The sequence below is a fragment of the Cucurbita moschata genome, unplaced genomic scaffold (assembly GCF_002738365.1).
Source record: "Cucurbita moschata cultivar Rifu unplaced genomic scaffold, Cmos_1.0 Cmo_Scf00017, whole genome shotgun sequence".
Classification (NCBI taxonomy): Eukaryota; Viridiplantae; Streptophyta; class Magnoliopsida; order Cucurbitales; family Cucurbitaceae; genus Cucurbita; species Cucurbita moschata.
Window position 1 is genome coordinate 1,894,542 of NW_019268533.1, and position 15,947 is coordinate 1,910,488.

Sequence of the window (15,947 nt, forward strand, 5' to 3'; positions counted from 1 at the left end):
GTATGGAAACCTCTCTCTAGCAAACAGTGATACTAACAAGCCAAAACGGATAATATCTACTAGCGGTGGGCTTGAGCTGTTATAAATGGTATCAGAACCAGACATCGAACGATGTGCTAGAGAGGACGTTAAGGCCACAAGGTTAGTGGATTGTGAAATCTTACATCGATTGGAGAGGGGAACGAAAACATTTCTTATAAGGATATGGAAACTTCTCCCTAGCTAACGGTGATACGTAACAAGCCAAAACGAATAATATCTACTAGCGGTGGGTTTTAGCTGTTACAAATGGTATCAGATCCAGACATCGAACGATATGCTAGCGAGGACGTTGAGGCCCAAGGTTGATGGATTGTGAAATCTCACATCGATTGGAGAAGGGAACGAAACATTTCTTATAAGGGTATGGAAACCTCTCTTTGGCTAATGGCGATACGTAACAAGCCAAAACGGATAATATCTACTAGCGGTGGACTTGAGCTATTACAAATGGTATCAGAACCAGACACCGAACGATGTGCTAGCGAGGACGTTAAGGCCATAAGATTGGTGGATTGTGAAATCCCACATCGATTAGAGAGGGGAACGAAACATTTCTTATAAGGATATGGAAACCTCTCCCTAGTTAACGGTGATACATAACAAGCCAAAACGGATAATATCTACTAGCGGTGGGCTTGAACTGTTACAAATGGTATCAGAACGAGACATTAAATGATGTGCTAGCGAGGACATTGGGCCCCCAAGGGAGTGGATCGTGAGACCCCACACTGGTTTGAGAAAAAAAACGAAACATTCTTTATAAGGGTGTGGAAACATCTCTCTAGTTGGCTAACTACGATACGTAATAAGTCAAAGCAGACAATACCTACTAGCGATGGACTTGCATCATTAAATTAATTTATGATTAGACCATAAATTTATTAATTTAAATATGTCTAAGATGATTAAAACTAAATGATTATCAACCCTGCTTTAAAAAAATATTTTTTATTTTTTATTTTTAATGTACAAAATTTATCTAAAATAAACCAACTTTTAAACAACTCAAATATAGATTTTTTTTTTCAATAATAATTTTTTTTAAAAATAAAATAAAATCTATTTTAAAAACAATAGGGAAAAAGGCTTTATCAAAGGCTACCATACTGGATTGGGCCTGGGCCTGGGCCTTCTCAGATTCCGTAAGGCCCACAATAGCCCGAGACTCCCACGTGGCATCCTGACCATCCGTCCATTTGACAAGATACTCATCGTCCCCATTCCCTAAGCCTCTTCTCAACCACCGCCTCCGCCACCGCGTATTCCAACTCAGCTTCAAAATCCGCCACCAACTCCGCCGCAATCAACCCCACATTCACCCACTCATTATCCTCTCCGTCCTTCCATTTCACCAAATACTCCAAATCCTCTCCCTTTCCCCTTCTCCCCAGCAATCTCTCCACCTCCGCGTACTCAAAACACACCTTCTCCACCGCTCCGATCACTCTCTCCAGCCCCACTCTCCTCACGAAATGAACCCTCGGCGTCGCTTTCAGTATCCCTTTTGCCAGACCCAACGGCGTCCGACCCTTATCATCTTCGATCTCCGGATCCGCCCCCAAATCCACCAACAACTCCACCGTCCCTGGTTTTACATACCCAGCCGCCATATGCAGCGCCGTGAACCCACCGCAGTAATCACGATGATCGAGATTCACGCCGGACTCGGCTAACATTCTCACGCACGGCTCTGACCCAAGCCCAGCGACGAAGAGCAGAGCGGTTCTGCCATCTCCGTCAACGGAATCGAAATCGCGGCCGTCGGCGGCGTCTATGAGGGATTTTAATGCGGATTCGTCGGCTTTCTTGGCAGCTGTCCACCAAGGGGCTTCGTAGTCTGCGACAATGTGTTTAGCAATGAAATTGGAGGCGACCCATGTTGGGGAATGCCCGTTTTTCCATTTGATTAGATACTCCATCCCGGTGGCGTCGGACCGAGCTCGACTTCCGATGATGGCATCGACCTCGCCGTGGGATTCATTGTCCTCTGGTTTGTGAGTCCGTTGTGCGTGGTGCTTATTGGTTTGGAGGGCGTAGTGTGTGAAACATTTGAAGTTGCGGCGGAGATTGAGATGGGGAATCCGAGAGGGGGATGGGAGAGGTTGCTTGGGTCTGAGAGACTGGTCATCCATGGGGAAATTCGCGGCGGCGGTGCGGCGGGGAAATGTGGCCGTGAAGAAGAAGAAGAAGAAGAAGAAGAAAGGCCACCGGATTCATGGCCGGAGGATTCCAAATTTCGTGGTGTTTAGTTTTTTCTGTTCAAGCCAGTTCAGGCCAGAGTTCAGGCCGTTGTGTTGTGACCATGGATGGTAGTGGGCTGTTAGGATAGGCCCAGCCTTTGATGGAATTCTAGTATTACTAACCAAATTCAAATTCTTCCAACAATAAACGGTTCAAATAACATAACATATATTATAAAAATCTCCAAGGTTGACGGCGATATGTAATGGGTTAAAGCGGACAATATTTGCTAGTGGTCGAATTGGGTTGTTACAAATGGTATCAGAGTCAAACACTAAGGGTTGTGCCAACAAGATCCCAAAGATGGTAGATTGTGCTGACTCTTAATGAGTGTGGATTGTGAGATTACACATTGGTTGGAGAGGAGAACGTAACACTCTTTATGAGAGTGTAGAAACCTCTGCTTAATCTTTTGATCGTCATTACATATGAAAAATTCTACCCGTAACAGCCCAGATCCACCGCTAGCAGATATTGTCCTCTTTAGGCTTCCCCTCAAGACTTTAAAACGCATCTACTAGGGGAAGGTCTTCACACCCTTATAAATGGTGGTTTGTTCTCCTCCCCAACCAATTTGGGACATCACAATCCACCCCCTTTCAGGTCCCAGCGTCCTCGCTGACACTCTTTCCTTCCTCCAATCGATTTGGGACCACCTCCAAATCCACCCCCTTTGGGACCCAACGTCCTTACTAGCACACCGCCTCGTGTCTACCCCCTTCAAGGAACAACGAGAAGGCTGGCACATGGTATGGTGTCCCCAACCAATGTGAAACATCACACTACCCATTACAAAATCGAGTCAACCGTATTAATATAATAGCCCAAGCCTACCACCAGCAAATATTGTCCTCCTTAGACTTTCTCTTTCGAACTTCCCCTCAAGATTTTTAAAATGTGTCTGGGAGAGGTTTATACACCCTTATAAAGAATGTTTCGTTCCTCTCTCTAACTGACGTGGGATCTCATAATCCACTTCTTTCGTTACCCAACGTTCTCGGTGACACTCGTTCCTCTCTTCAATCGATGTAAGATTTCACAATTAACCTATATTACAAACATAAAAGCTCTAGATAGAAAGCAAAATAGATAGTGGGCGGAGAATATGATGCAAGCTATCAAACTCGGTTTTAAGTCAAACTTATCATGTCAACTTGATCTACCGACATTTTTAAATTCCACTTTTTTGTTTTAAACAAATCAAATCAATTTCTCGACCTCAAAAATCTTTATTCCCTTTGTTGAGAGCATATGTCTTAATCAGTTAAATTATTCTTTAACTATTACGTGATTTTTAATTATAAAATATTTTATACAACTTAACTAATCAATCTATATTTATTTCTCAAACAGTCGAACTATATTCATTTATTATATTTATTTAGATCCAACGAGTTGAATCACACATTTATGTTTATTTGCTCTATAAATTTTTAAAAAAACGTTTAATATGACCTTAAATTTTTTAATTTTGTGCCCAATATATTTCAATTTCATTTCTTCACTGTTCTGCTATGTTCTTAATCTATTTTACAGTCTATTAGATATAAAATTTAAATTTATGCCTAATAGACCCATTAATTATTGAATTTATTTTTAAATTCAGAACCTGTAAAATAAGGATATTCACATGACATGATAATCCGACCAACCTAGGTTACTCAACCTAGCCTATAAAGGGTTACGTTTTTTTTTTAATTAGATTTGAGTTGAATTTTTGAAAAATTAAGAATTCGAATCGATATGCGGGTCAATTTGACCAACCGAAAAATAGGGTTACAACCTAACTTAATCCTACCTTATTTATAAGATTATTATGAGCGCTAAAATATTTGACGTTTATCATCAATGTTAGCGATGTTTTGTGACTTGTCAACGCTCGATATTTGAATTTTATGAAATTTTAGTTATTAATTTAACATGCATTATAGATAAGTAAATTTTTTTAAAAAAAGCAACCCGACAAGTCTGGTTAAGGTAAAGTTATGAAATCTATTCGAATGGTTCGTGTCACCGACCCATTTATACTATAAAATCCTAAAAATTTATGACCTAAATCCACAAATTAATTTAGTTTCTCATCAAAACGACGTAGTTTTGAAGCAAAACCCACCAAATTTCCAAAAAACACACGGAAACTTCTGTCTCCACCACACTGGATCGCACCCTTCCGCGTACATACACACAAAATAAAATTCAACTCTTTGACGTCTCTCCTTCAATCTGAACCGTCAATCAATCCCCGGCCCCACATCCCAAAAAACAATCCCCACCGTCAGATAAGGCCAGCTGGAAAGAAGGCGTGTTTGGCTGTGAATATTGTTCCAGCACATGAAAATTCCGTGTGTCGCGTCACAACTCACGGGGTTTCCACCGTTACCATCCAACCAAACCCCAAACGCGGCTTTATAATTTATTTTCCTTTTTTTTTTCTCCCATTAATACATTTTATTTTCCCACGTGGCACCTTCTTATTGGCTCACACTCCCCACCGCTTCCACTAATCACTCTCCATTTTGACTCTCAATAAGAAAAATAAATTAATAATTATCAATAATACGATGATGCCTGAAAAATAATTTAAATATTATTTAGTTGACCTTAAAACCTATTCATATTATTAATTCCAGATCTGAAATCTATAATAAATATAAATCTGTTAGCATGTGGTGGTCAAAATCAAAATCAAAATTAAATTAATTCAATTTTTTAAAGAAATAAAAATTATACCATTTATGTTCACTCAAAAACTAAATTAAAAAAAAAATTTGGAATTTTTTAATTGGTGAAGATATTATATATTTTTCTTGAATTTTTTAATTAGAAAATTACTTATAAATAAAAACTTAAAAAATTAAATTTTTACACTAAAATGGGAAGTATACTACTATATTAAATTAAAAATTAAATCCTTTAATTTTTAACCTTGTATTTAATAAAATAATAAATAAATGAGATTTATTAAAATATCGGGCAAGTTTATCAATTATTAGATATAAGATCTAAAGTTTCGAAGCTTAATTAAAAAAAATTAAAATTTATATTTAAAAGTATTGATTTTCTATATATTTATATTTTTCTAAAAATAAATAAAATTGATCATAGACTTATTATATACAAAAATTAATAATTAAGATTTTTTTTTTATTATAAGAGACTTAATCATTTTTTTTTTATTTTTCTCTAAAAGTGACATATAATTTAAATCCAAACTCGAACACCGCCACATTATTCCATGTTTCAATTGAAAATTTAAAATCTCGGGTTTGAATCAAATAAAAATTTAAATAACAAAAAAAAAAAAAAACGTAAGCATCAGACATTGTCTCTATTCTAGACAATATAAACACAACGAGTAAAATCATGTCGGAAAAAAAACAGACTTTTCTCGATGCTATAAAGTTATCATCATACTTCTTCCATCGACGTCGAACTTATTAAAATACTCCAAATATAACAATTTATCAGATAAAAATTTAAAAAAAAATGGAAAGTAATTAAAGATTAAGACACCCATAAAGATGCAATGTATTAAATAATTTTTAATTTAATATATTTTTTTTAAAAGGAATTGAAAATGAGTTAATAGATTATTCAGATTATTTTCTAAATAATAATAATAATAAAAAGGAAATAAAATTAGGAGAACAGCGGAGTCTTTTTCCAACGTGGAAAACAATTAAATCTTTGCTGTAATAACCGCGGCTACTCCACGCCACGCCACGTCACCAAGCTTCCTCTCTCTTTCCCATTTTCCATTTAAATTAATTAAATTAAATTAAATATTATAAGGAATTAAAAAATGTATATAAATCCTTGAAAGTGGCGTTTGGGGTTATTATATAATACTCCATTTGTTTCTTCATCAGTTACCCATTTTCTGTAAACTGAAACCCATTAAAATTCAGTCCCTCCCTTTCTCTCTCTAGAATCCATTAAAGACTCCATTTTTTTTGCTTTGAAGCTCCAAAAATGGCACCAAAACCAGCTCAATTATGGTGTTTTTATGTTGCTATGGCTCTGGGATTCATCGGCATTGCCATTGCTGATAGCCCTTATCGATTCTTCGACTGGAATGTCACCTACGGCGATATCTATCCTCTCGGCGTTCGCCAACAGGTTCGAGATCCAGTTCACCGTAATTAAATTTAGCCCGCTTAAGCTTTTGAGTCCAGTGGTGATTTAATTTTGTAACGTGTTGATTTTGTAGGGGATTTTGATCAACGGGCAGTTTCCGGGACCGGAGATTTACGCCGTTACGAACGATAATCTTTACATCAATGTTCATAATAGTCTCCCGGAGCCATTTCTTCTGTCTTGGTTAGTCTTCTTCTTCTTCTCTCTCTCTCTCTTTCTCTTTTTCAGTAGGTGGAATAGTTTTGTGATGAAGAAAGGAATGTTTACATAATTTATATTTAATTATAAAAACTACCGTTTAACGTTTTAAAATGCGTATGCTAGTTAGCACTCCATCATCTTTGGAGCCTAGTATCCTCGCTGGCACTGATGACTGCCACTGATACCATTTATAACCGTACAAGCCCACTACCGGTAGATATTATCCGATCTAAAATGTATTCAAAATATTTAAAAATTAATTAATCTACCATATATATATAAATTTAATTTAATGGGTTTTTCTTAATTTATTTATTTTTGGAAAATATTTTAATTTTTGAAATGTGGGGAGGAATTTAAAAATATTATTTTGGAAATGTGTGATAAGGAAATAAAATAAATGAGGGAATTAGAAAAAATTATTAAACAAATAAGGTGGAAAAATGGAATTTTAATTTAATTTATAATTTTATTATAATAATTAAATAAATTAGATTGTAATTTGGAAGAACAAGACAACACGTGAGAAGAGAATAAAATGTAATTTTAACTTTATGCTCCAAAGTCGCTTTGAAGCTTTATTAATTTTCCTTGTGGAAAACGTAACCGAGGGATTAGGTGACGTTATCAACGCCCAGTAAAATAATTAAAAAGAAAAAAAGAAAAGGAAAATACAATTGGATCTTGGGCCCATTTAATTTGGGCCTCTATTTTTAATTTTGGGCCTACGGTTTGGCCCATTAAAATTAACCGCGCTTTTATGAATCTTACGTAGGAATGGAGTTCAACAGAGGAAGAATTCGTACCAAGATGGAGTGTACGGAACAACCTGCCCAATTCCGCCGGGGAAGAACTTCACCTACAGAATTCAGGTGAAGGATCAGATCGGAACTTACTTCTATTTTCCCTCTCTTGCATTCCACAAGGCTGCCGGTGGATTTGGAAGTATTAGAGTACTCAGCCGCCCACTCATTCCGGTTCCCTTCCCGGAGCCCGCTGCTGATTACACCCTCCTCATCGGCGACTGGTACACCGCCAATCACTCGGTAATGAACGGTTCGAATTTCGTAGCTAATGTAGAAGTTTGGATGATTTCATTATTGTTTTCTGATTTCGAGGAATTTGTTTTGATTAGATTTTGAAAATCATCTTGGATGGTGGTCACAGACTCCCTAACCCTAATGGAATTGTAATCAATGGCCGTGGTCCGCTAGCTACCACGTTCACCGTTGAAAAGGGTAATTTGAGATTTGGATTCATTTTCTAATGTGCTTTGTGGAATGGAATGAGATCATTTATGGGATTTTTTAAAATTCTTTTGCAGGCAAGACTTACAGGTTTAGAATAACGAATGTTGGGCTTCAGCATTCGCTGAATTTCAGGGTTCAAGATCATGAGATGACGCTTGTTGAAGTTGAAGGCACCCACACAATGCAGAATACTTATTCATCCCTTGATGTTCATGTGGGTCAATCTTATTCTGTGCTCATCACTGCGAATCAGCCATCTCGTGATTTCTATATTGCTGTATCAACACGGTTTGCTTCCAAGATTCTCAACTCCACTGCCATTCTTCATTACAGCGACTCCACCACCTCTGTTTCTGGTCCAATTCCTGGTGGACCAACCAATGAAATCGATTGGTCTCTTAACCAGGCTCGTTCTGTCAGGTATTGTCCATTGAATCCTTCCCTTTTTACTTCCTGTTTGAGAAACTAATGGTAATTGCTTAAGAATTTGATACTCTTAGTATAATGTAGCTTATATCTTTGTTTTTGTGTGTCTTTAGGACTAATCTCACTGCTAGCGGACCGAGACCGAATCCGCAGGGCTCGTATCACTATGGTTTGATAAATATTTCCAGGACTATCAAGCTGGAGAGTTCAGCAGCTCTTGTCGATCGCAAGCAGAGATATGCTGTTAACAGTGTATCTTTCATTCCTGCTGACACGCCTCTTAAGCTTGCAGATTACTTCAACATTGATGGCGTTTTTCGCATTGGAACTATCCCAGATTTTCCATCTGGCAAGAAAATGTACCTTGATACCTCAGTCATGGGAGCTGACTATAGAGCCTTCATTGAGATTGTCTTCCAGAACCACGAGAACATCGTACAGAGTTGGCATCTTGATGGATACTCCTTCTGGGTTGTCGGGTAAGAACCATTTAATTGTTAAATCCAGCAATGTATGTCTTAAGAATGATCAAGTATATATATTTCTGGTAATGTCTTGTGGTATTGGCTGAGCGAACTTCACTATTCCATAAATTACTCATTCAACACTAACTTATTGTTGCAGAATGGATGGAGGAGTTTGGACTCCTGCTAGCAGAGAACAGTACAATCTCCGAGATGCAGTTTCACGGTGTACAACTCAGGTATATTATCTCACCGTTCTATGCGAGAAATTCAAATCACATCGATCGAGTTCGGTATAAAATCTGATTGGAACTGTAAAGTAATGAAATTTTTATTGGTCATTTGTAGGTATACCCAAGGTCATGGACAGCCATTTATGTTTCACTTGACAATGTTGGAATGTGGAATATAAGGTCAGAGTTCTGGGCAAGACAATACCTTGGACAACAATTTTATCTCAGAGTTTACACACCCGTTAAGTCCTTGAGGGATGAGTACAATGTTCCAGATAATGCTCTCCTTTGTGGGAAGGCTGCCGGCAGAAGCACAGCAACTCCATAAACACCTGCTATCATGAGGAACAACTCATTCTTTCAATTGAGGTTTGGGCTCGCAAACATCCCATTTGCACCCGTCTCCAGTATTTTTCTAAGCACACTTCATTGCCATTTTCTTCATATTGTATTTGGCTTTCTTCCTCTGGTTTAATGTTGCTTCCAATTAACAAGTAAGTATACAGTAGAAAGAATAAGGAGAGGAACATTCTGCTGTGATGCTAACCTGTTTACAAATTTATAAACTATAATGATCTTGATAAGTCTCAGCAAGTTTTCCTCTCTTTCTTCTTCGTTGCTGCATACTTTCATTGTAATTTGAACAAAATGTGAGAGAAGGAAGAAGGAAAAAGAAATTGTTTTAGTGAGTAGGATAGCAATTTTAGTAGTTCTTTTCCTTACTGTGAATTATTGTACCCAATAAGAACAACATTGTTCGATATTCTTTATTTATTTTTAAGATCAGCCAGATTCCATATATATCTCTCTCTCTCTCTCCCCCCCCCCACACACACACTCACCACACACACAAGAAAAGAAGGGAATAAGAACAATATTGTTGGTTGTTATGTGCTCAAATTCTGCTATAATTTTCATCCACCTGTGCTCATTTTAATCTAGGTGGACGACTATCAAACTAGGCAAACAATTGATTTACATGAGTTTTGTAGATTACAACTTTTGTTGAGTACTCTGATTTGATACATTTACAAAGCCAGGTGATGAGAAAATAATTATATCTCACTGAATATTACATTTCTATAAGTGGATTCATGTATACCATTCATATGTTAGTATTTATAATGTGAGAACCCACGTCGGTGGGAGAGAAGAACAAAACACTCTTTATAAGGGTGTGGAAACCTCTCCCTAACAGACGCATTTTAAAAACTTTGAGGGAAAGCCCGAAAGAGAAAGCCCAATGAGGAAAATATCTGCTAGCGGTGGGCTTAGGCTGTCACATAAATGTTTATGTGACGTTTAAGTTGTCAGAAAATCCATAGTTCTGGTCTGTTCTTGTGGTATCTTGAAGGGCTGATTCTTCATTTTTCCACAATCCGATCTCAGCTTTGGGAGTCAGCACTGTAAGAAGATCCTTTCTTCCACTCTGCATTTTCTTCAAGTACTCTGGTTCTTCAAATAGCTTCACTATCTGCAATGTGTTCTATCACAGGGTTAGCTCTGACAGAGTGAAATTTTAATGCAGGGGAAGGGTTTTTCTTTACAGTTTCCATTGTTGGTCGTCTTGATGACGAGTGCAAGAGGCAGAGGCGGGCGACAATCATCATCATTTCCATCACTTCATGGTTGTAGTCCTCCTTCAAATTTGGATCAATTAAATGTTCTGCTAAGTTACAGCCTAGTAGGGACCTTGCCTGTGGATTGGTATGATGAAATAGCGTATAAATATCATGTAGATAAGGAAACTCCGGATTAAAAGCTACCCGAAATGTTCGGTTCTTCATTTCCTTACCCAGAAAACTAAGCTTCTACGGTTTGTCTGCTCTGTCTGAATTGCATCTTTCCCAGTGATGAGTTCCAAAAGCACGACACCGTAGGAATAAACATCGACTTTCTCGTTAACTTTTCCAAACATCAAGTACTCCGGGGCTAAGTAGCCGAACCTCCCAATCTCAACTTGTGTCGAGTCCTCTTGAACTTCCTGAAGTACCATTGCTTCGCCGAAGTCTGATAACTGAAAATGTGAGAAGTTACAGAACATATCTCAGAGATAAGACAGCTTAAAGAAAGGAGAAATGGGAACTGACTTGTGGTTGGCACTGATCGGAGAGCAGAATATTGGATGATTTTATGTTTCTATGAATAATCGGAGGGCTGCAAGAATGATGAAGATACTTCAATGCCTTCGCGACCCCGATCGCAACTTGCACTCGATCAGTCCATTTGAGTTTCCCTAAATGCTGCATCAAGTTTCCTTTCAACTGATTGTACACAACCGCTCGGATCTCCTCACGGTTACAACAGCCTACAATCTTAACAATGTTTTCATGTCTCAGACCAGCCAACATTTCGATCTCTCGAAGTAGAACTTCCGACGAAAACTGTTTGGTTTGGACCTTCACAGCTACGAACTGCCCATCCTCGAGCTTCGCACTATACATTTTAAAGCACACACCCTCTCCAATCAACATCACAGGGCTGAAGTTCTTGGTTGCAAAAGCAATCTCTTGGGGTGTGAAAAGCCTGACAGAATGCTTCAAATCGACATGGCTGAGCTTCTCGAACGTAAATGTGGGGACTGGTCTCTGAGATCCTTCTGGTTGCACTGATGGTAATGGTGAGGAGGAAGAAGAAGATGATGATGATGATGATTCAGTCAATGGGTTTGGTGAATGATGGGCTGAAGATGACAGGGGAGCTTTGAGGATTGGCCTTGTGGAGCCTTCTTGAGAAGTGCCCTTCATTTGGACTTGAATCTTTCCTCTGTTGTCCATTACCATAAGGGTACAAGTTGGGGGCAGCCCTTTCAAGCATGTTTTAACAACTGAATCTTTGGGACTGCATAACTAATTACATCTCATGTGAGGGACTAAAATGCAAATATCTTTGGATAGATTTGAAACGTTTGTGAGAAGTCAGAAGTAATATTGCAACTTTTGAAACAGGAAGTTAAAATTTCATACCCCGAAGAGGTGGTTCCGAGAACAAGAACGGTCGCAAAGTTGAGTCGAACCTGATGGGTCAATTCTAAAATGTAGGATTCTCCTTCACAAATCCGAACTTGAAAATCGACCTGAAAAATCATCATTCGATCAACAAAACAAAACCCCTTCAGCTCCTATTACAAAAACGTAAAATTTAATCGCCATTTTCGACCTGCTTGGATTTGCAAAGATCTTCATGAATATGAAAAGTGTTGGGATCGAAATTCTCATTCGGCTCTCGAACATGAACCGCCACCACATTATCCCCTGTTCTTACCACCACGACTAGCATTCGCAGCAGAATCTCTCTGCCGGAGTTTGCAGAGTTCAAGCCGACGATGATCGTTCTCTTCTTGGTCGCGGCCGATTTGGGTTTCACAAGGGACAGCATTTTTTCTTTCTTTCTTTTTGAGATCAGCCGGCGGCGGAGAGAGAATCAAAAGCTGAAGAATTGCCATGGATTTAATAATAATGGAAGCTGATTAGTTGAAGTAATGGTGTGGTGGCTAAAACAGTTTTGAGAGTTGAAACACAGTGAAGTGGATTGTTGAAGTAGCTGGAATATCTCAATCAAATTGGATGACCCTTCTTCAATGGGGCAGCCCTCCATTTATGAGGTGCCTTCGCTACTTGCCTAATTTAAAGAAGTGTTCTTAACGTCGTGCTTGTTATTAGAAACTACACAACAACAACATTGGTTCGGTGACAAATAAAATAAATTTTGGGGTAAGAACGGGTGGAGAAACTACTCGATAACCAAATGTTGAAGAACGAGATAGGTGTTTTATGAGATTAGCTCATTTGATATCGAGCGAGTACTCGAAGTTGCTTTCACCCAAGTTCAAGAAGTCAAGGACAGGTATCTGTGAATTTATCAACTTCGAGTACTTACACGTCCTTAACTTTGTGAGCAAGATTCACCTCGTCCCCGAGCCAACGAGAAGACAAATAGAAAAAGAAGATAAAAGTACACAAAACATAACTGAACCACATCATGAAACAGCACATAACAGAGGGCATTAAAGCTCATCTTTTTCTTGCTTTTGTTCATTCACAAGACAAGCAACAGCTCCCACCTTAAATAGTTTCCAACAAGAAGCACTTGCATCTTTATACCCAAAGAGGCATTAAACACTTCTTCTAGCTGAGCATAAAGTAACAATCCAAGCTCACCACTAGCAAATATTATCATCTTTCGGGCTTTCACTCAAGGTTTTTAAAATGCGTCTACTAGGAAGAGTTTCCACACCCTTATAAAGAATACTTTATTCCTCTTTTCAACCGATATGAGATCTCACAATCCATCCCATTTGGGGTCCAATGTCCTTGTTAGCACTCATTTCTCTCCAATTGATGTGGAATCTCACAATCCACCCCTCTTCAGGGCCCAGCATTCTCGCTGGCACACCGCACACCACCCTGTGTCCACCCCCTTGGAGGCCCAACGTCCTCGTTGGCACACCGCCCGGTGTTTGGCTCCAATACCATTTGTAACAGCCCAAATCCACCGCTAGTAGACATTGTCCTCTTTGAGTTTTCTCTTTCGAGCTTCCCCTCAAAGATTTTAAAACGGGTCTACTACGGAGAGGTTTCCACACCATTATAAAGAATGTTTCATTTCCCTCTCCAACCGACGTGGATCTCACAATAAAACACCTTAAGAGAGTAAAAGACTAACCTAAAATTCACATCTAGATCCACGGTGCTAATTTTGCTAGAGAGCAACAGCCAACAAGTCGTTTTTTTTTTCCTGTTACGACTACGAAAACGCAGCCTCTAAAACCTCAAGGATCCATCATCCGTGAGCACCAAAATAAGACAACTACATGGCCTGAATGAACATGACAGAAACCAAGGTCATAATATTAATACTTATTGTACAACACAGGACCCGAAACTATTTATATGCATTTACGAGAGTCCCGTGCCATAATATGCAGCAACAGACGAACGAAAGAACCATCAACAAACCAAAGATGATTCCAGGATACAACAGAAATGAAGAAGAAGCTTTAGTAAACAGGCTTAAAAGAATCAATGGAAAGCTCGCCTGCCCCATGTTGATGGACATGGATCCACTCACTCTGCTGCAACCTACCACACAAACCATGAAAAAGCAGGCACGCTTTAAAGAGAGAGGGACAAGCAGGAATAAAGTTTTTGAAACGTTTATGCATTAAGCTACCTGATTAAGAGGGTTGTCAGGAGACTTCTTCCATAGCTTCCATATCATGTCCTTGTACTGATTGTGAGTAAGACCTGGTTTTTCTTCCTTCAGCCTGGGGAGCTCAGCTTCTTCAAAAGCCTAATTATCAGAGCAAGAGGGGGAAAAAAGCATAAACTTTCAGCATGGGACATTATTTTTTTATAGGAAATAGCAGAATGTTCATTAACGAGATCAAAGAAAGCACATCAACAACATAAGGAAAGTGTAACAGCCCAAGCTCACCGCTAGCAGATATTGTCATCTTTGGACTTTCCCTTTCAGACTTCCTCTCAAGGTTTTTAAAATGTGTCTGCTAGGGAAAGAATGCTTCGTTTTCCTCCCCAACCGATATGGGATCTCAAAATCCACCCCCTTTGGAGTCCAGCATCCTCGCTGGCACTCGTTCCCTTCTCCAATCGATGTGAGACCACCTAATCCACCCCCCTTTGGGGCCAAGCGTCCTAGTTGGCACACAACCTTGTGTCCACCCCCCTTTGGACTTAGCCTCCTCGTTGGCACATCATCCGGTGTTTGACTTTGATACCATTTGTAACAACCCAAACCCACCGCTAGCAGATATTGTCCTCTTTGGGCTTTCCCTTGCTTCCACTCAAGGTTTTTAACACGTGTTTGCTAAGGAGAGGTTTCCACACCCTTATAAAGAATGCTTCATTTCCCTCTCCAACTGATGGGAGATCTCACAAAAAGTTTAGAAGAGGCGCCCCCAATGGTTACAAAAATCTGAGCATGTAGAGCACTCGAACACACTCTAGACAAAAACCAGGACAACAACCAAGAATGGATATATTTTCTAGCCTAATCTGCCTCTCCTTTTCCTCATCTCTCTGTTTCAATTTTATCTCCTCAAATGGCTTCACTCGTAGTTCCTAAAAATTACCTCATGGTTTTAAAACACATCTATTAGGGAGAGGCTTCCACACACTTGTAGTGAATGTTTTGTTCCCCTCTCCAACCTATGTGGGATCTCATTTAGGAAGCCTCTCCCAAATGGCTTCACTCTTAATGAAGTAATTTTTTCCTATGATATTTCGTGAAATTCCAACAAAATCTTAGGAACTACGAGATCACCCCAAGGATGACTTCAATACATAATGGGCCATAGCGGACAATATTTACTAGCAGTGGGCTTGGGCTATTACAAATGGTATTAAAGCTAGGCATTGATCAGTGTGCCAGGGAGGACGTTGGGCCAAGTAGGGGGTGGATTGTGAGATCCCACATAGGTTGGAGAGGGGAACAAAACATTCACTACAAGTGTGTGGAAGCCTCTCCCTAATAGATGTGTTTTAAAACCATGAGGCTAATGACAATACGTAACGGGCCAAAGCAGACAATATTTACTAGCAGTGGACTTAGGCTGCTACAAATGATATCAAAAGCTAGGCACCAAACAGTGTGCCAACATGGACACTTATCCCCGTAGGGGGTGGATTGTGAGATCCCACATTGGTTGGAGAGGGGAATGAAACATTCCTTATAAGGGTATGGAAATCTCTCCCTAGTAGACGCGTTTTAAAATCTTGAAGCTATCGGCGATACGTAACAGGCCAAAGTAGACAATATTTACTAGCGGTTGGCTTCAGCTATTACATAGCATATGCAGCATTCATATGACCAAGAATGTAAATAGACACTAGTTAAAAGGCTAACAAAGCTTCTACTTGTGTATTCAATCACAAGTTGATCCTAGAATGAGCTTCAATGACCCATTCTTCCACTCAACCTATTACATCCAGATA

General features: G+C 39.1%; 3 protein-coding genes and 1 pseudogene across 4 annotated transcripts in view; 1 reads left to right on the forward strand and 3 right to left on the reverse strand.

Annotated features, from left to right (window-relative positions):
* Positions 1 to 1,003: 1,003 nt before the first annotated feature.
* LOC111455536 lies at positions 1,004 to 2,426 on the reverse strand (annotated as a pseudogene).
* A 3,707-nt stretch (positions 2,427 to 6,133) lies between these two features.
* Positions 6,134 to 9,793, forward strand: LOC111455076 (L-ascorbate oxidase homolog). The gene is made up of 8 exons (XM_023096604.1): positions 6,134 to 6,402; positions 6,494 to 6,603; positions 7,397 to 7,667; positions 7,757 to 7,859; positions 7,946 to 8,291; positions 8,411 to 8,776; positions 8,922 to 9,000; positions 9,110 to 9,793. The coding sequence occupies exons 1-8, from the start codon at positions 6,256 to 6,258 to the stop codon at positions 9,320 to 9,322; spliced, it is 1,635 nt and encodes a 544-aa protein (XP_022952372.1). The 5' UTR covers positions 6,134 to 6,255; the 3' UTR covers positions 9,323 to 9,793.
* Positions 9,794 to 10,071: 278 nt separating this feature from the next.
* LOC111455077 (probable serine/threonine-protein kinase PBL25) lies at positions 10,072 to 13,121 on the reverse strand. Of its 2 annotated transcripts, XM_023096606.1 has the most exons (7): positions 12,731 to 13,121; positions 12,154 to 12,659; positions 11,961 to 12,070; positions 11,085 to 11,835; positions 10,790 to 11,011; positions 10,542 to 10,691; positions 10,072 to 10,468 (listed from the first exon to the last, which is right to left on the reverse strand). In XM_023096606.1, exons 2-7 carry the CDS (start codon positions 12,370 to 12,372, stop codon positions 10,286 to 10,288), a joined length of 1,635 nt encoding a protein of 544 aa, XP_022952374.1. In that variant the 5' UTR covers positions 12,373 to 12,659; positions 12,731 to 13,121; the 3' UTR covers positions 10,072 to 10,285. The 2 variants fall into 2 exon arrangements, with proteins under 2 accessions (XP_022952374.1, XP_022952373.1); XM_023096605.1 differs by having other exon boundaries at positions 12,154 to 13,121.
* Positions 13,122 to 13,823: 702 nt separating this feature from the next.
* Positions 13,824 to 15,947, reverse strand: part of LOC111455569 (coiled-coil domain-containing protein 124-like) — a 3,342-nt gene continuing 1,218 nt past the window's right edge. The window contains exons 2-3 of the mRNA XM_023097281.1: positions 14,167 to 14,286; positions 13,824 to 14,075 (exon numbers count right to left, since the gene is read on the reverse strand). Of these exons, the coding sequence (XP_022953049.1) occupies positions 14,061 to 14,075; positions 14,167 to 14,286 (135 nt within the window). The 3' untranslated portion in view covers positions 13,824 to 14,060. The remainder of the gene's footprint in view (positions 14,076 to 14,166; positions 14,287 to 15,947) is intronic.

Excerpts from the sequence above, each read along its gene's own strand:
- LOC111455076 (XM_023096604.1), top strand. The coding sequence starts at position 6,256 with ATGGCACCAAAACCAGCTCAATTATGGTGTTTTTATGTTGCTATGGCT. Across the intron at positions 6,604-7,396 it reads GAGCCATTTCTTCTGTCTTG|GAATGGAGTTCAACAGAGGA; the intron begins GTTAGTCTTCTT and ends AATCTTACGTAG. Across the intron at positions 8,292-8,410 it reads AACCAGGCTCGTTCTGTCAG|GACTAATCTCACTGCTAGCG; the intron begins GTATTGTCCATT and ends GTGTGTCTTTAG.
- LOC111455077 (XM_023096606.1), bottom strand. The coding sequence starts at position 12,372 with ATGCTGTCCCTTGTGAAACCCAAATCGGCCGCGACCAAGAAGAGAACG. Across the intron at positions 12,071-12,153 it reads ATCTTTGCAAATCCAAGCAG|GTCGATTTTCAAGTTCGGAT; the intron begins GTCGAAAATGGC and ends ATGATTTTTCAG. Across the intron at positions 10,469-10,541 it reads GACGACCAACAATGGAAACT|ATAGTGAAGCTATTTGAAGA; the intron begins GTAAAGAAAAAC and ends AACACATTGCAG.